The 19,984-nt window shown below is 39.6% G+C and overlaps 1 protein-coding gene across 1 annotated transcript; it reads right to left on the reverse strand.

Moving 5' to 3' along the window:
• Positions 1-3,559: 3,559 nt before the first annotated feature.
• On the reverse strand, positions 3,560-19,968 carry LOC309492004 (potassium/sodium hyperpolarization-activated cyclic nucleotide-gated channel 3-like). The gene is made up of 4 exons (XM_082191028.1): positions 18,011-19,968; positions 14,979-16,731; positions 5,362-5,472; positions 3,560-4,009 (listed from the first exon to the last, which is right to left on the reverse strand). The coding sequence occupies exons 2-4, from the start codon at positions 15,276-15,278 to the stop codon at positions 3,830-3,832; spliced, it is 591 nt and encodes a 196-aa protein (XP_082047154.1). The 5' UTR covers positions 15,279-16,731; positions 18,011-19,968; the 3' UTR covers positions 3,560-3,829.
• Between the last annotated feature and the right edge of the window lie 16 nt (positions 19,969-19,984).

Here is a 19,984-nt window from a genome sequence, read left to right on the forward strand (position 1 = left end):
AGACTGTTTTCATCTTAAACAGTTTATCAGCGGCCCTACACATAACAAAGGTCATACATTAGACCTTGTGATTGCAAACGAAGCAATTGTATCACAGCAGTGTTCAGTTGATATTGGTCTCTCTGATCATCTGGCAATCTTTTTTAATCTAGAACTGCCTCTTCCGCCTGTGTCTTCCTCACACTCTGTTCATTTTCGTAAATGGAAATCAATTAATCCGTCAGACTTTGCAGACTCTGTTGTTTCCTCTCTTAGTGGTCTTCCGTCAGCTCCTCTGGAAGATAAGATTTTGCACCTGAATACTGTTCTTGCCTCTAATTTAGATTATTTTGCTCCCTTGAAGTCACGCAGAGTCTCTTTTACTCGTTCTGCCCCTTGGTATAATGACGACCTGCGCTTTAGGAAAGCAGCTTGCCGTAAATTGGAGCGCAAGTGGCGTGACTCGGGCCTGAATGTGTTTTATCAAGCCTGGAAAGATCACCTGGGGGAATATAGATCTGCAATTGAGTCTGCCAGATCTGTTTATTTTTCTCAGATAATAGATAATAATCAAAGAAATCCAAGGCATCTCTTTCATACTATAAACAGACTTCTCACATGTAATGTTGGTACCTCTCTGCCTGTCTCAAATCAGGTGTGTAATGACTTTCTTCATTTTTTTAGCTCAAAAATTGACAATGTTTATAAAATCATTCATGCTATACCTGGTTCCTCTTCTGTACTTTGCTTGCCTAGTTTCTCTGGCACATCCTTTACTGCCTTTTCTGAAGTTGACTCTGAGCTGCTCACTAGCGTGGTATCATGTATGAAAGTTACCACTTGCTTACTTGATCCCCTCCCTACAAGCTTGTTTAAATCTTGTTTTGACTCACTGTGCCCAGCTGTTCTTGGCATTGTCAATGAATCTTTGTGTTCTGGTGTTGTCCCAGCAGCATTGAAAACTGCTGCTGTAACACCTGTTCCGAAGAAGCATGATGTAGATTTGGACAACTTAAATAATTATCGCCCGATATCAAATCTTCCATTTGTGGCAAAAATTTTGGAACGTGTTGTGGCTTTGCAGCTACACAGTCATCTCACAGTAAATAATCTTTTTGAGCCCCTTCAGTCTGGTTTTCGGAAATTTCATAGTACTGAGACAGCCTTGGTCAAGGTCACCAATGATCTGTTAATAGCCTCAGATTCTGGTTCTCTTTCTATTCTTATCCTCCTTGATCTTAGTGCCGCTTTTGATACTGTTAATCACAATCTTTTACTCAACCGTCTGGAAACTGTCTTTGGTGTTTCTGAGATTGTTTTAACCTGGTTTAGATCTTACCTCTCTGATCGTAAGCAGTTTGTCTGTATGAGTGGCTTTCGGTCTGAGCTCGGCTCTGTCCGTACGGGTGTTCCTCAAGGTTCAATCCTAGGCCCGTTACTTTTTAGCATTTACATATTTCCACTTGGACTGCTACTAAGATCACTTGGGCTTAATTATCACTTTTATGCAGATGACACTCAGATTTATATTCACTCTAAACCTGGTCAAAATCTGGATGTTCCTTTTTTAACACATTATATTTCTGAGATAAAAACATGGATGTCCCAAAATTTCTTGTGTCTCAATAGTGATAAGACTGAGGTCTTGCTTATTGGCACCCCTCATCAGCTTCGTAAGGCTGGTTCACTAATTTTAAACATAGATGGCTCTGATTTGGAGGCACAGACTAAATTAAAAAACTTGGGAGTTATATTTGATTCTAGTCTGTCCTTTGACTCTCATGTGCGGTACATTGTTAAGAACTCTTTTTTTCATCTCAGAAACATTGCTAGACTCCGCTCTATGTTATCCCTCTCGGTGACTGAAAGGCTTATTAATACCTTTGTTTTTTCTCGCATTGACTATTGCAATGCACTTCTTGCTGGGGTTCCTAAAACCACACTTAACAAATTACAATGTGTACAAAATTCTGCTGCTAGGATTTTGACTGGAATCAGGAGAAATGAGCATATTACCCCGATTTTAAAGTCTTTGCACTGGCTCCCGGTCAGGCTCCGAGTTGATTTTAAAATCCTTATGCTCACATATAAGGCACTGCATGGTTTGGCACCTCAGTATCTGTCTGCGCTTTTAACTTTATACACACCTAAGCGTCATTTACGCTCTTCACAAGCTGGTCTATTGGCAGTCCCACAGACTCGATTGCGTACTGTGGGGGACAGGGCTTTCTCATCCTATGCTCCTAGGCTTTGGAATGCTCTACCTCCAAATATCAGAGATGCACAGTGTCTGAGTAATTTCAAATCTCTTTTAAAAACGCATTTTTTTAGGTTAGCTTTTACTTGATTTTTTTTTTTTTTTTTTTTTTTTTTTTTTTTTTTTTGCATCTTGTTGTATTGTTGTATTGTATTTTATTGTAGTGCTGTATTTTAATTTTGCTTGTTCTAGTATGTAAAGCGCCTTGAGAAGCTGCTTTAAAGGCGCTATATAAGAATAAAGTTATTATTATTATTATTATAACACTGTGTATGTACATTTATTACACTACAATTTGTATTGTATTATGCATCAAAGTTTACCCAACTATAACGACTTCTGCTTCTGAGACACCACTCTCACACACACGCAGTCGTGCTGCTCCACAGGTCTCACACACACACACACACACACACACACAGACGCAGTCGTGCTGCTCCACAGGTCTCACACACACACACACACACACACACACACACACAGACGCAGTCGTGCTGCTCCACAGGTCTCACACACACAGATCAGTGTTCACGCTGTGACTCTTGCAGAACACGGATCTGTTCGACTGAGTGGCCCGACAGTGAGGTGTTTGATTATTATTACACGGCTCTGAGGAATACTTAATTCTGATTGGTCAGTCGCGCTGTAAGTTATTCCCAGATAACAGCCGCTGGGAGCAGAAACACAGGCTCATCCGGGTCACTGAAGTCAGCAGCGCTACACACCCGCTAGGAACAGGTTTTCTTCGTGGAAGTTTTGCATTTGGTGAGCTAATAAAATATAAAAACTCAGTCGAATCAATATTTTGTGCAAAGTTATTTAATTACACCATCCAGTATCGTGGACTCGCTCTCTCTCGTTTCACACAAACGCAGCGGCGGCCATTTTGTGTCTATTGTTTTGTTCACTGTTGGATTATAAGATTCAAATAAGTACGATTTTAAAACAGTTTAATCTGAAATCAATATTTCTTATCTCCATAATTATTAATGTGGTGAAATGCTGTGAAATAAGTGTTATGACTGTATACCGTATTTCTTAAATGTCCGTCTAGCTTGAACTCGCCGCTGAAACTGCTCTCGCCGCGAAGCTCTGCGTTTATAGACCTAATAAAATATTTCAACTCAGATCAATATTTCGTGTCTAATTATTTACATATGTGGCAAGTGTCCGTGTAATAAGAGGATAATGTACATCCAGCCGGTTGTTATATCAGAATAAACCCCTTCAGGTGTGTATGTGTGTGTGTGTGTGTGTGTGTGTGTGTGTGTGTGTGTGTGTGTGTGTGATCTCAGAATAAACCCCTTCAGGTGTGTATGTGTGTGTGTGTGTGTGTGTGTGTGTGTGTGTGTGTGTGTGATCTCAGAATAAACCCCTTCAGGCTGATGAAGACCTGATCCTGATCTCCCTGTCGGGTTTATTCTGAGATAACAACAAGCTGGATGTACATTATCCTTTATGTAAAGACCAGATAACTCTGAATGAACATTCTATTAATGTTACTGGAAGAACGTTTGTTCGTAACTTTGGCAGAACCTTGACAGAGAACGTTTCCTGCTAGCTGGGAGAGTGTGTGTGACAGCAGTGTGTGGATCAGAAGGTCTTCCTCACCACCATGTTGTTCTTGGAGACCCAGCAGTCAAGAGGGAAGTCCTGCAGCATCGGCACCAGGAACTGCAGACAGCCGTCCCAGTGGCACAGCAGGAGCATCATGCCGATCAGGTTCACGATACGCACCATTGCACTGGCCAGGTCATAGGTCATGTGGAAGATCTGCAGGAACACAAGTCAAGTCAAGTCTCCTTTATACAGCGCTTTAACAATATAGAGTGTTTCACAGTAGCTTTACAGAGATAATAGGAGATTACAGTAACAGAGATTGTTTAGGTTTTACAGCAGCTCTAGAATAAAGTTATTGTCCAGATAAAGTTAGTTTTGATTGATTCACTTCTAATTCACTAATGTTTATCAAACAGAAAACCCTTAACACGCTCCGGCCGCTCATCCGCACAACAAGTGTTTGGTGCTCGAGAACGCAAGCCTTGAAATAGCCTTGACAAATTTTGGGGAAAAAAAGTTATCTCTGCGCAAACTTCAAAAACGCGAACCTGTCAAGTCAAGTCAGGTCAATTTTTTATCTGTACAGAGGTAAAGGGAAGGGAAGGAGGTAACACACACACACACACACACACACACACACTCTTATCATCACTCTCATACCTAAAAGAAGATCTGCGGGAAACACACACTCTTATCATCACTCTCCTGCTTAAAAGGCTTATCGCAAACATCATGATTATTTAGGTCAATATTGAGATCATGAATATTTGACACAATTACTCACTGACTTTTGACTAGGAGTGAGAAATATAAGTTTAATTTCACAATATTGTTATATTTAATTATGTTTTTGCTGGAAATAAAGATGTTGTTACCTATGGAAGCTTGTTTCCGGCATGGAACAAAAAAATGAATAAAGAAATTGGTAATTGTGACGTTTATTTCTCTCAATTCAATGAAAAAAGTCAGAATTGTGAGATAAAAAGTTGCAATTACTGTACCTTTTTTATTTCATTCCTTGACAGAAACAAGCGTCAATAATGAACATTTCATAACTTTAGATGCCAGTAAAATATCACAATTCTTTATGTCACAGGAACACGAAATAAAAGCCAAACTAATGCAAGCAAAAAAATCTCAAGCTTAATTAAGACAAGTAATAACAAAAGAACAAAAAAGTGACGTCCGGCCGAGGAAAAAAGACATGAACATCTTGGACGACATGGGGGAAAATAAATTATCAGGAAATTTTAATTCTGAAGTGAAGTAATCCTTTAAAATGACTTGAACAGTTAAAATGGCAAACATTAAAAACCCATGCAAGAATAAACTTTATAACACTAGACAATATGAGAGCATCTCTGTGAAACAGAATGACCGTTTTATCATGATTATCTTGCGTTCAGATTCGTTGGAAGCTAAAATGGTAATTGGTCAATGTTCCCATAATACTTGCGTAATGATAAAACATAGAAAACATTCCCTTAATTTTTTCTCTATACATAAGGTCTTCATAACGTTGTTAGTTGTCAGAACATATTTTTGTTATCTGGAGAGAGCCTCACCTCCTCCCACTGGTGTATGTATCGGATGAGACGGGACAAACGCAGCAAACGCAGAAGACTCAAGATCTTGGTGAATCGAACGATCCTCAGCGCTCGAGCCGTCCGGTACACCTGCGGGAAACACAATTACACCATTACACAGCATTCAGTTACAGACTAGTTTATCCTGGATAAAGTTCAGGTTTAAAAGACTAATATTATTGATCTGACTGCACTGACACTATGAGAGAACAGAACTTGATCTGAATAATGACTCTCTCTTCTTCTGTAGAGCTGCTTCACTCCTGACTCTAAGTTTTTCTCATATTTGATGAAGTTTCATCATTGATTCTGTTATTCTCCTGTTTATTACTGTGAAGCTGCTCTGAAAAGATCTGGATTGTATAAAGCTGTTGAAATAAAGTTGACTCGACTATGGGTCACTTGTTTGTTAAAGGGATAGTTCACACAAAAATTACTGTTCTGTCATCATTTACTCGTTTCATCTCAAACTTGTGAGTTTCGTACGGAAGGTTGTTTCCGCCACAGAATAAAACATAAAAAGGTAATTGTAATGTTTATCTCACAATTCTCACAATTTAAGTTCAGCGACAGGCGTTAAGGTGGCTTAATCGTACCTATCAGACCGTTACTATTTTGTTTATTTAAACGGGGAATTATCCAAATTAACAGTAAATTATGGAGTGCAGCAAGGCTCTGTGTTCGTCCCGTTGCTATTTTTAACATATATGCTGCAACTTGGTAATATTAGGTAATATTAAACATGGAATTAGTTTCCACTGTTATGCTGATGATACTCAGTGTAGGAGCCATTTTGAGTTTAATCTAAATTGTTGTGCTATTGGAGCACTAGTATATTTTGTTAGATTTAGGGTCCTTTATTTTGTAGGGACTTTTAGTTTGACGGTCGGTGAGAATGTTTGTAGATAAAGATGGCCGCCTCTCACATTTCTAAAATAAAAGAAAGAACAAGGAAGCTGTTGGAATGTATTAAGCATACAGTTCTTTACATCGCTATTGAAACTCTATTGAATCTTTATTGGATCTCTATTGAATATTTGGACATTATTTTTTGATATTAAGTTGTGCCTTTTTTAACCACCATTTTTCAACCACTTACCAATCGTTTGTTGGATTACTGGAGTCCATACTTTGTCTGCTACTACCAACCTACTTACCTGCCTGCTGCCTGCTTTGCTCTACTTACCTGCCCTGTTTACCTATCTGCTGGAATCCCGTCTCATCCACCTCAAAAAGGTACAATTTAAGTTTCACTGTGTTGGATAGCTTGTCAAAGAAGCTAAGCAATACGTCCCAGCAAAGAGTGGTCCGCCACTACAATAGGTAAAGAACTTTGCAACCATTTACACTGCTTCACAATTGAATTGTTTGGAACCCATGGAAGCATTTGTTTGACTGTTACTGAAGCATAAACGTTTTTTGATACTTTGGAGTTGACGAAGTTTTGGATCTTTTGAGAATTTACCTTTTCAAGTTCACTATTGGAGTGCATTATTGTTTGTTACTGGATTTGCTACTGGAGCGGACTATGATTTTTGCTCAGTTGAAGAGTTGAAGATAACTGTGCTGTGTTATAATTTTTTGAAAAGGAAAAAGAAAATAACATATTTTTTGTTGTTCTCAAAAAAGCTCAAATATGGCTGATGACAAACTTAAAGAGCTTTGCGCAACGCGCAGAGGAAAACTTGGCGTGTGTACACGTAAAATGAATGAATTAAAGGAATTATTAAAAGGTGGAGATATTGAAGCCGTTGACACAGGCATTGAACATCTCCATGTGGCATTGGACGAACTTAAAGATGTGCATCAATCTGTGCAAGTGCTGTATGAAGAAGAGGAAAAGAAAAGTGACAATGATGATTGGTACCAACCAAGGATGCAAACCTTTGAAACATTTTTGAATGAGGTAGAAATGTGGAAGAGTGCTCAAAGCTATGAACCTCAAACTGTGGTGTCTCCTCTGGACAGTATATCCATTGTGGCAGCACATGCCTGTAAAGTAGAACGTTCACGTTATAGTTCCAGTGTTGCCTCAAAATCTTCGTCAGTGTCTTCCGCACGTTTAAAAGCTGAAGCTGAAAAGGCAGCTCTATTGCAACGTACTGAAGGACTGAAGAAAAAACACGCCTTGGAAATGGAAAGAATTAAAGTGCAAAATGCAATGGAAAGAGTTGAACTTGAAACAGAGTTGGCTGCAGCTAATGCAAAGGTACGAGTGTTACAGAGCATTGATGCTGAATCTATGAACTCTAAACTCATATCGACAGAAGTTTCACAATTGCAAGGAGATGGCATGAATGCGTATCTGGAGAACAATTATGACAGAATCAAGGAACATGTTCATCCAGAACCCTCACCAGTGGAATATGCCAGAATCTCTACTGTTCCCAAAACACCATTGCAAAAGGTTTTAACACAGGATACAAGACTGCGGAGGTCACAAAGGCCTATTCAGACCTTACAATTGAATCCGACCAGTCAAGCAGCTGCAGGTACTTCCTTTCCACATGCGCCTTTAAGTTCAGATACCAGCAACCTGGGTGCTGTTGCTGATCTTATTGCACAGCAACAGAAAATGACTTTACTTCCAACTAGGCACCTACCCATGTTTAACGGTGAACCTCTGAACTTCAGACCATTTATGCAGGCATTTGAACACTGTATTGAGAAAAACACCAGCAATAGCCAAGACAGACTGTATTACCTTGAACAATACACCTCTGGCCAACCTAAGGAGCTGGTCAGAAGTTGCCTTCATATGGATGCAGATAGAGGGTATGCAGAGGCAAAACGGTTATTGGAACTTCATTTTGGAGATGAATTTAAAATTACTAATGCTTATATGGATAAAGCCTTAAATTGGAATAATATCCCATCAGACAATGGAGAAGCTCTGTACAGTTATGCTCTTTTCCTCCGTGGATGCTGTAATGTAATGCGTACCTTAAGGTACATGGATGAGCTGAACCTTCCATTAAACCTGAGGCTTCTAATCTCCAAGGTGCCTTACAAAGTGAAAGAAAAATGGAGATCACATGCTTTTGACATCAGGGAACGAACAGGAGCAAGAGCCACATTTGACGATCTTGTCCTCTTCCTGGAAAGGCAGGCCAGGATTTTACAAGACCCAGTTTTTGGTAACCTCCAAGACAGCTCCTCAAACAGAAGGTCATCAAAAACAGCCGCTAACAGTAGCAAGCCAATGAGTTCCATGCAGAAGAGCAGAGGGAGCAGTTTCGCCACAACAGTAGCAGTTGCGCCAAAGAACAACACAGACAGCACAATGCAAGTATCCAATGTCCCCAAAAACAGTTCATCAAAACTCTGTCCTGCCTGTAATGGTGAGCATGAGATTGTGTCATGTCAAGAGCTGATGAAGAAGTCTCACAACGCACGAGTTGAGCTGCTAAAGACTAAAGGTGTCTGCTTTGGTTGTCTTGCCAAAGGACACATGAGTTTGACTTGCAAAAATAGACAAACCTGTTCAATTTGTTCAAAATTACATCCCACTATCTTGCATATACCTCAAAATGTAACGAAAGAGCAGAGTAATGCAGGTCCTTCAGACAAAAAGGCAGTGAGCAGCGGGTTGGTTTCACTGAAAACAGAAGCACTTGATTGCAGTGATAAACATTGTACACTTGCAATAATACCAGTTCAAGTCAAAATGAGTAATTCAAATCATGTAATTCAGACATACGCTTTCCTTGACCCAGGGAGTTCCGCAACCTTTTGCACAGAACAACTTAGGAGGAACTTGAATGCTAATGGGAAACATCAACAAATACTTCTGCGCACTATGGGGCGAAAGAAATCTGTTAACAGCCTGGTAGTCAAGGGCCTGGAAGTATGTAGCTTGGAAGGAAAGGAATTCATAAAATTGCCTGAAGTTTACACTCAGCAGGAAATTCCAGTCAACAGGGAACATATCCTCAGACGAGAAGATATTCGAAAATGGCCTTATCTTCAAGATGTTGATATTCCCAACATTAATGCTGGGATTGACCTTCTGATTGGGATTAATGCGCCCAAATTGATGGAACCTTGGAGAATTATCAATAGCCAGGGTAATGGACCCTTTGCTGTTAAAACACTGCTAGGTTGGGTGGTGAATGGACTTCTCCATACTGAGGATGCATGCATCAACAAGCAAGGTCAGAAATATGTTCATGCACATCGGATTTCTGTTGATAACCTGAGTGAACTTTTGATTCAGCAATACAATCATGATTTCCCAGAAAAAAGTTTTGAGGAAAAGAAGCAAATGTCGGTGGAAGACCACAAATTCATGCAGATAATGGACAGCTCTGTTGAAATAATGGATGGACATTATCAATTGCCTTTGCCATTCAAGAAGGATAATCCTATGATGCCAAACAACCGTCACATGGCAGAGCAACGAGCATTGTCTTTAAAAAGAAAGTTTCAAAAGAATAGTGACTTTCATAATGAGTATAAGGCATTTATGGAAAAGGTCCTATCATGCAGACATGCTGAACTTGTACCCCAAGACCAGTTGATGCAGGAAAATGGAAAAGTGTGGTATATTCCACACCATGGTGTGTTTCACCCAAAGAAGGGGAGCTTGCGTGTGGTATTTGACTGCTCTGCAGCTTATCAGGGTGCCTCACTGAACACTGAACTCATTCAAGGACCCAATCTTACAAACAGCTTAATTGGGGTCTTAGTCCGTTTTCGTCTTGACAACATTGCTATCATGGCTGATGTGGAGAAAATGTACTATCAAGTACAGGTCCCATCTCATCATGTGAACTTCTTGCACTTCCTTTGGTGGCCAAATGGGGACGTTAGTCAGCCACTGAAAGAGTACAGGATGATCGTTCATCTTTTTGGTGCAACATCATCAGCTAGCTGTGCAAGTTATGCTTTAAGGAGGACAGCTGAGGATAACAAGGGGTACTTCTCAGCTGATGCAACTAGCACAGTCAAGAACAACTTCTATGTAGATGATTTGTTGAAGGCGGTGGACACAGAGGGCCATGCCATTGGACTTTGTAAAGAGCTGAAATTACTCTGTGCAACTGGAGGCTTTAAGTTGACCAAATGGATTAGTAACAACAGAGCTGTATTGGCCTCCATTCCAGAGCCTGAGAGGGCCAAGGACATAAAGAATCTTGACCTTGACATAGAAGATTTGCCAGTTGAAAGAGCTCTCGGTGTGCAATGGTGTGTTAAGGAAGACACTTTCACATTCCAGGTGACCATAAAGGAGCGTCCATGCACCAGACGTGGGATTCTGTCCATGGTCAGTTCTATATATGACCCACTTGGATTCCTTGCACCTCTCACCTTTCCGGCAAAACACATCTTGCAAGAGTTATGCAAGCAGAACATTGGATGGGATGAAGAATTGCCAGAGGTTCACGCTCAAGCTTGGAAGCAATGGTGGCAAGATCTTCCAAGAGTGAGAGAGTTCAAGGTCAACCGATGCCTTGTACCAAACAACTTTGGAGATGTCAAAACGGCACAGATGCACCACTTCTGTGACGCGAGTGACCTGGGGTATGGAACAGTTACCTATCTTAGGCTGACTAGCAGCAACAAGGTCCACGTCACCTTTATAATGGGAAAGGCCCGAGTTGCTCCCTTAAAACTGATGACCACACCACGAATGGAGCTCACTGCTGCAGTTTTGGCCGTACGAATGGACAAGATGCTATCTGAGGAGTTGCATATGGAATTGGAAAAGTCTCTGTTTTGGACAGATAGCATGACTGTTCTAAGGTACATCCGGAATGAAAGCAGAAGATTCCTAACCTTTGTGGCAAACCGTGTTAATGTCATCAGAAGTGAGTCAGATGTCTCCCAATGGAAGTATATAGGCACAAAACTCAATCCCGCTGATTATGCCTCCCGAGGACTACATGTCAACACATTCTTGAAAAGAACAACATGGATCAGTGGCCCAGACTTTCTGAAGGAATCATCTCATTGCTGGCCAGAGCTTCCATCTGAACCTATTCTCTCTCAAGATGACCCTGAATTAAGAAAAGGAGTTGTCACTGTCAATGTTGCTGTGAAGGAAAACTGTGACACCACTACTTACCTCATGAATTATTTTTCAACTTGGATGAGGCTCAAGAAAGCTGTGGCATGGTTCCTGAGGTTCAAGTCTGTTCTGTTGAAATTATTTAAGAATGGCAAGAAAGATCTAAACAGACATATCATGACCACAAGAAAAGGAAAACATGAAAAGACAGGTCCATATGTTCTGTCAATCAGTGATCTAGAGGATGCTGAGGTTGCAATCTTGCAGTTTTGCCAAAGGCAGGGATTCCCACAAGAAATAGCCTGTTTGCAGAAAGGCATGCAAAATGTAAACAGAAACAGCTCCATCTACAGGTTAGATCCTCTTCTGGCCAATGGCATCTTAAGGGTTGGTGGGCGTCTGAGTAAAATGGCAATGCCCACTGAGCAGAAACACCCTGCTATTCTCCCTAAGGACCATCACGTTTCCAAACTGTTACTTCAGCACATCCATCAAGAAGTTGGACACAGTGGAAGAAATTTCATGCTCTCCAAACTCAGACAAAGATATTGGATTCCTTGCGCCAACACTCTGGCCAGAAAGGTAGTTTTTGAATGCACCAGGTGCAGAAGAGTCAAGTTGAGTGCAGGTGAACAGAAAATGGCAGACTTGCCAGTTGACAGGTTGACCCCTGACCTTCCGCCCTTCACGCATGTAGGGGTTGATTATTTTGGGCCATTAGTGGTAAAACGAGGCCGCAGCATTGTAAAACGGTACGGCGTGATTTTCACATGTCTTACCAGCCGTGCTATACACTTGGAGGTTGCACATTCACTTGATACTGACTCTTGCATTCATGCATTCAGACGTTTCATTGCCAGAAGAGGACCAGTGTCTGAGTTGCGGTCAGATAATGGAACAAACTTTGTTGCAACTGAAAAGGAACTAAAAGAGTCCTTGAAATCTTGGAACATGCAACAAATTGAAAAAAGTCTGCTCCAAAAGGGAGTGAAATGGACATTTAACCCTCCCCATGGTGCCCATTATGGAGGGATATGGGAGAGGTTGATTCGCATGATCAAAACGACGGTACGGTCAGTCACCAGCCAACAGTATCTGGATGATGAAGGCCTTCAGACAGTAATGTGTGAGGTTGAGGCCATTCTCAATAGCCGTCCACTCACGACTGTTTCTGATAACCCAAATGACTTGGAGCCGTTAACACCTAATCATATACTGCAGCTTAAGGTGCAGCCTGTTCTACCTCCAGGTTTGTTCGTGAAAGAAGATCTTTACACCAGACATCGTTGGAGACAGATCCAGTACATTGCCGACTTATTTTGGAAACGCTGGGTCCGAGAATACCTCCCTCTTCTGCAAACACGGCAAAAATGGTCTCGTGTCAGACGCAACTTCTGTCCAGGAGACGTTGTACTAGTAGCTGATAGCACAGCGCCAAGAGGATCATGGATGCTGGCTAGAGTCACTGAAGCCTTCCCTGACTCTAAAGGCTTGGTCCGCAGTGTACGGCTTCAAACCAAAACAAGCCAGCTTGAAAGACCTATCAGTAAGATCTGTTTGCTAGTAGAAGGCCAGCAATCTAAAGCTGAGTGAGACCTGAATGAACTTGCGCACGAGCACACACTGTCATACAGATACATACACTGAATCTTTGCACTCATTTATTCTTGTAAATAATGCATAATGAGTTTAAGGGAATAATATATGGCTCCTTGGAAAATTACATTTAGTTAGTTATAGCTTGCTTCCTGCAATAGCTATAAGGGGCCGGCTATGTAGGAGCCATTTTGAGTTTAATCTAAATTGTTGTGCTATTGGAGCACTAGTATATTTTGTTAGATTTAGGGTCCTTTATTTTGTAGGGACTTTTAGTTTGACGGTCGGTGAGAATGTTTGTAGAAAAAGATGGCCGCCTCTCACATTTCTAAAATAAAAGAAAGAACAAGGAAGCTGTTGGAATGTATTAAGCATACAGTTCTTTACATCGCTATTGAAACTCTATTGAATCTTTATTGGATCTCTATTGAATATTTGGACATTATTTTTTGATATTAAGTTGTGCCTTTTTTAACCACCATTTTTCAACCACTTACCAATCGTTTGTTGGATTACTGGAGTCCATACTTTGTCTGCTACTACCAACCTACTTACCTGCCTGCTGCCTGCTTTGCTCTACTTACCTGCCCTGTTTACCTATCTGCTGGAATCCCGTCTCATCCACCTCAAAAAGGTACAATTTAAGTTTCACTGTGTTGGATAGCTTGTCAAAGAAGCTAAGCAATACGTCCCAGCAAAGAGTGGTCCGCCACTACACTCAGTTATACATTTCATCACGACCAGATGAAATCTCTAATTATCCAAGTTGACAGAGTGTGATAAAGATATAAAATATTGGATGACGTGTAATTTTCTTCTATTAAATTCAGATAAGACTGATGTATTACTTATTGGACCAAAACCCTGTACACAAAACCTATTAGAATACAATTTGTATTTAGAAGGATGTACTGTAACTCAATCCTCTACAGTTAAAGACCTGGGAGTTATATTAGAGAACAACTTGTCTTTCGAAAATCATATTTCATATGTTATAAAAGTTACACAGCCTTCTTCTACCTTAGAAACATCGCTAAGCTTCAGAACCTGCTATCTGTTTCTGATGCAGAAAAATTAGTTCATGCTTCCAAACATTCTTTCTTTCTTCAGTGGAACATAAAAAGATATTTTGAAGAACACAGAACCAAACAACATTGGACCCCACTGACTTTCACTGTAGGACAAAAAACAACAACAACACTCAGTTTCCCAAAATATCTTCTTTTGTGTTTCACAGAAGAAAGAAAGTCATAAGGGTTTGAACGACATGAGGGCGAACACATGATGACAGAATGATGAATGAATGATGTTTTGGCTGATATGTCTCTTAAAGAACCACAGATTTCTGAATGAGCTGCTGCTGTCGATACATTTTAACCAGGGTCTGACATGAACACCCACCAAATGCGGGTAAAAATCAACTGTGGCGAGTAACGCTGGCAAATCACTAGCCAATTTGTTGTGTTACTTATTATGTTTACTCACTTTGCTGGGGAAGTTCGTGTAAACCAAATCTGCACAGATTTAGCGCAAATACTCGTGAGTCATCATGATATATTAAATACAGTGTATTGCGCATAATCTGCTCATATCTGGCTAACTTGAATACACACGTCACTACGCTACAAATAACGACACGCTAATTCATCTAAAACACATTTATGGTGAAAAGGATGAAAGAGGAGATGCTGGATGACAGGATTTAGTATGAATAAGAAATGAATGTATGAAATCCAAATTTTATTTTATATATATAAGCTGTGAAGTTGTTCATCTGGTTTATTTCTCTTTCTTTTCTTTTTCTTTTTGGCTAGTAGAAGTTCTGAATGGCCGGTAACTTAAAAATGTAGTAACCAAATTGGCCGGTGAGTGAAAAAGTTAATTTCAAACCCTGGTTTCAACACAAGCTCTTTTTACAGTGAAGAGAAAGCTTTGAGCTCTGAAGTTTCATGATGCCTCACTGAGAGACAGACAGACTTTATTCCTCTACCTCGGAGTCCAGTCGAGCTTCCAGGTCCACCATCAGGAAGATATAATCCACCGGGATGGAAGACACGAAGTCCACGAGGAACCAGCTCTTCAGGTAGCGCTGACGGATGGCCTTCGGGTCCAGCAGGATCTCAGTACTGTCCTCTTTCACGATCCCGGTTCGGAAGTTCAGCACCAGGTCCACCAGGAACAGTGTGTCCGACACCACGTTGAAGATGATCCACGGAGGCGTGTTCTCGTCCTTGAAGAAGGTGATTCCCACCGGGAGGATGATGAGGTTTCCCACCATCAGCATCAGCATGAGGAGATCCCAGTAAAACCTGCAGACAGACGGACTCCATTAACTTGCGAACACTTTTCCCTACAGTTTAAATTAATACCTTCACCTCTAACTGTGATTTTATATGTACATTTCTGAAATACATAACTTAGACACAGTTTCCTCTGATAACAGATGTGGACTCATGCATTTTCTGTAAAGCTGCTTTGAAATGATGTGTATTGTGAAAAGCGCTATACAAATAAATGTGAATTGAATTGAATTGTCAAAACATCTTATTCTTCCTCAGTGTTTCTGTCTGGTTTTCCAGCACAAATATCTCAACATTCTTAAAACAAAATACATTTACTGGAGAAACACAATGACTGAAGATAAGAAGCCTTATTTTCTGAAAAAATTATCAACATTAAGCAAGTTTAAGCTTAAGACAAGAAAAAAAATCTGCCAATGGGGTCAGAAAAAAGGTTTCTGGTTCTTGCTTTAAGAATGTTTAGATATTTGTGCTGGAAAACAAGACAGAAACCCTGAGGAAGAGCATCATGTTTTGCTGTGTACTATATAATAAAAACAGTATGTGAAAGAACAGTATGACAGAATTCATAGTATTCATAAAACTATGTAGGAGAAGAGTACCTAGTGCTCTATGGTTTCCGTGGTGTTTGTGTCATGAAAATCTTTTTTAGATTCAATTTTTATAATTTTATTTATAATTAAATATTTTATAGTGCTCTAAGAACTCCGATGACCTGATTCTGAAGTGTGTATAACGGTCAGATTACAGTCGTACTGTAGAAAACATGCTTTCTAAGGAATTATTTAAAGTCGGCATGAAACTGAAGTTGCTGGTCTTGTCTCCTCTATTGTGTCGTATATCCGAGTGAAACGCTTCTGGAAAGAGAACAAATGTGGGCGGGGTCCACGGGTCCGTGGGGAATTGATTGGATGGTTGTGGTTTGCTATTGGCTGATCTCATGTGAGTGACAGGTTATAGCCCCACCCTCGTCATCAGAGAAGAGAAGAGATGCTGCAAGAGGAACTTATTCTGATTCAGGATTACCAGGAACATGAATTTAACACAATACTAATGTGCACCGATAAATCTTTAGAATTAATACTATAAAATAAGAATTGTCAGTTTTGATTTCATGGTAACTTTAATCAAAAGAAGTACCTGATTAGAAAGTATGTGATTTGGGATGTAGCTGTAGGATCTCGTTCACATTTCAGTCGCTGTCTGTAAGCGTCTGATTATCTCTGTCTGCGCTTATGAGATCAATATTATTGATCATCTCCCTATGAGAGATGCAGAGCTGCACGGAGAGATAATACAGTAATGCAAGAGTCCAGCTGAGCACGTCAGAAATCATCTGTGTGTCCTGCAATGACATACTAGCGTAAACGAGAATGTGAACTAACAGACGGCTAGGAGACCAGAGCAGGTCTGACGCTCGACGTAACACACACACACACCAGGCTTGTGCAAAATTCATAATTTCATAATTGGCCTCCATTCAATTCATGAATTTGAATTTGAATTGAATTTACTCCGCCCCACAGGACGTTGAATTGAATTGGAATTGGAATGACAGGAAGTGGAATTAAATTCATGGCAATTCAAAGAAATTCCACACAGTCACACAACAGAAAGAATGTGTTGAGTCTCGCATACATTCAGTGTTAGGAAGGTTACTTTGGAAATGTTATTGCTTACTTGTTATTAGTTACCCATTATAAATGTGGTTTGGATTACTTTATTTGGATAACTTTATCAATGCAAAGCAATTTCGTTTTAAGTTGATTAGTAACTAATTGAATTAAACATTTTACCTCAGTAATACAACTAAATTACAATTACATAAATTTTGTAATTTAATAACAGAAATTTCATTTCACGTAACTATTTACTCCTCAACCCTGCATACATTTTGTTCTAAAATAGATATTGATCAAATTCTTGAAATAAATTACCCCCTCAATGTTGTTTAATTAGTTTTGTTCCAATGTAATTTTCATTTCAAAGTAATCACACAAACACAAAGTTGTTGTAAATGCAGTTATCATTTATTCCAATGCAAAATATTACTGAGCAACACTGTTGCATCTAATTCTCCATAGCTCCTCAAATGTTCTTTCATTGAGTCTGCACCGTTCTGGTCTGAATATCTTTCCTGCAACACTAAAGATTCTCTCAGCAGGAGCAGAGTGAAGATGTAAAGGACTTCTGAAACTTAAAGATTCCAGTGTTGCCCATCAAATTGTGCTTTCAAACAAATGTCCACCTCAAATTGTTTAGCAACCATTTTAAATACTTGGTTAAAGTAAAGCATTCTGGGAAATGGAGTCATGTTCCATCATCTTCCACAAAATTATATTTACAATAAATCAAACTTAATTATTTGTTCTGTGACTAGAGCTTTTAACTTTCATTGCTGGGGGAAAACATATCCTTTCAATGTAATCTGTACAAGTAGTTCAAACTAATATCATTTATAATGCAATCATATCTGACATATACTGTAAAGCTTCATTGTTAAACACTTCACTTAAAATATGTATATGAATTTCTTTGAATTTTTATTGAATTGCAATTCTGCTTCCTTTAATTCAAATTCGAATTGTAATTCTAGATCCTGTTTTTGACATCAATTCAAATTCAATTCAAATTCAAGAATTTAATTGGAATTAAGGAGTCATTCTCAATTCAATTCTGAATTGTGCACAAGCCTGACACACACACACACACACACACACACACATGATGCAGGTGTGCGATCGATCAGTAATAATCTGCTCATAATCTGTTTCCCATCAGCCCTGACTCTCTGCCTCGTTTCTTTATTCATAGTCTCCGTTTAACGTAATTGAAATCGTAGCTGATTGAATTATGCATTATGCATACATTGGATGAATAATGCATCACATTATGAATATTTGATCCATGCACATTTCTGACAGCAGACAGACTAATTGGGCTCATATGCATATTCAGATTTTGTGTAAAAGATACCAAAGAAAAGCTGAAAAAATGAAATACTTGTCTGATGTTATTAAAAAAATTATCATAGCTTTCCTGCAACGCCAAGGTCATGGGTTCGATTCCCAGGGAAAGCTTGAAATGCAATGTAAGTCGCTCTGGATAAAAGCGTCTGCCAAATGCATAAATGTAAATGTAAAAAAAAAAAAACACTTAAAAAAATCATTCTCATTAAGTACTTTTTAGTACTATTACTGCTTCACTACATTCCTCTCAACCTACATGTTCTCATCTGTCTTCAGATACCGGTGAGAAGATTTTACATGTTTTTGTGGATAAGATCCCCTCTCTTTCTTTTTTGAAAGACTGATTAATTGAAACGTTCTCCTGGCCCACAGATGTCGTCCCTCCTTGTCTTCTACAAGAGATGTTTTAAAACTACTGGGCCAAGAAACTATTAATAGCAGTTTGACCTCAGGTGTTTTTCCACTGGATTTTAAACTTGCTGTGTTCCAACCATCGATCAAAAATATATATATATCTAATTTGGACACAACGGTTCATGCCAATTTTCATCCAATTTCTAAACTCCCTTTTCTTTCTAAAATATTGGAGAACATTGTCTGTATCTTTTTCAGATTCACATGGAGTTTTAGAGGTATTTCAGTCTGGTTTTAAACCCACAAAATGCACTTTTAAAGGTCTTTAACGACCTCTTACGGGTCACAGACTCTGGAGTGCCTCAGGGCTCTGTTCTTGGCCCAATGCCGTTTTCCCTTCATGCTCCCATTAGTGTCCATTTTTAGGAAGCATGGCACTTCATTTCATTGTTATGCAGATGACACACCTTTAAAACTATAGTGTGTATGCGTGTGTGACGTCACCGTCGGCCGGAGTGACAGCAGTTACACACACCGAGTGGCAGAAACACCGAGTGGCAGAAACACTGAGTGGCAGAAACACCGAGTGGCAGTATTTGTTTTCAGTGTGAATGCCGCGAAAAACACACAAAACACATCTAAAATGGGAGAGAGCTTTGAGATTGACTGAACAAATAGATTTGACAAGAAATCAGAGGAATATTTCCACACACTGCTGAAAGCTACAGAACAGAGAAGCGAATGAATCGCTGCGATTCACAGAAACATCTGGATCCAGGCAGAGAACGCTGGATTTGCTGTGATTATTGTGTGTCGATATGCTGAATTTAGGGGTAAAACTCACACCCTATATATTGTATTGACAACTAATCAATTAAATAATTTACCAGCGTATATCCTGCATAATTGGATGTTTTTAAAAAGACACTGACATAAATCTACACAAGTTTCAGGGCTGGATGATAAGATGATATATAACACTGATATAAGTGATCACATGGATTTAAACCTATATTGCATTTATATAAAGCGTTTACAGGCACATGTATTATGTATTTCCCTGGTGTTGAAATCAGGCTGATATAAAGGTCAGGAAACAGGATTCCGGCTGCATGTTAATATCCACGGACCACTGGATCTTTGGTGAGTTGTAAGGAACACTATATCGAGTCCAACCTTTAGTTTAAACCGATAATTGTTCGTTTTACTCGCATTTTCCCCAATTAAATCACTCAGCAGCTCTTCTGCCACTCAGTCCGGCTGAGGGAAACTGACATCAGTGCATTCCCACTATTGTTGGACTATTAAAGCTCGGATGGCCCTAAATCTTTTACATTTTAATGAGAGATAAACTGAAATTGTGATATTTGGCC

This window comes from Leuciscus leuciscus (assembly GCF_965113295.1).
Source record: "Leuciscus leuciscus genome assembly, contig: HAP1_SCAFFOLD_824, whole genome shotgun sequence".
Lineage (NCBI taxonomy): Eukaryota > Metazoa > Chordata > Actinopteri > Cypriniformes > Leuciscidae > Leuciscus > Leuciscus leuciscus.

What these genes read in the sequence shown, in the direction of transcription:
- LOC309492004 (XM_082191028.1), bottom strand. Translation starts at nt 15,278, where the DNA reads ATGCTGATGCTGATGGTGGGAAACCTCATCATCCTCCCGGTGGGAATC. An exon ending in AAGCTCGACTGGACTCCGAG is followed by an intron (nt 5,473 to 14,978) that starts GTAGAGGAATAA and finishes TGTTTCCCGCAG; the next exon opens with GTGTACCGGACGGCTCGAGC. An exon ending in ACATACACCAGTGGGAGGAG is followed by an intron (nt 4,010 to 5,361) that starts GTGAGGCTCTCT and finishes GTGTTCCTGCAG; the next exon opens with ATCTTCCACATGACCTATGA.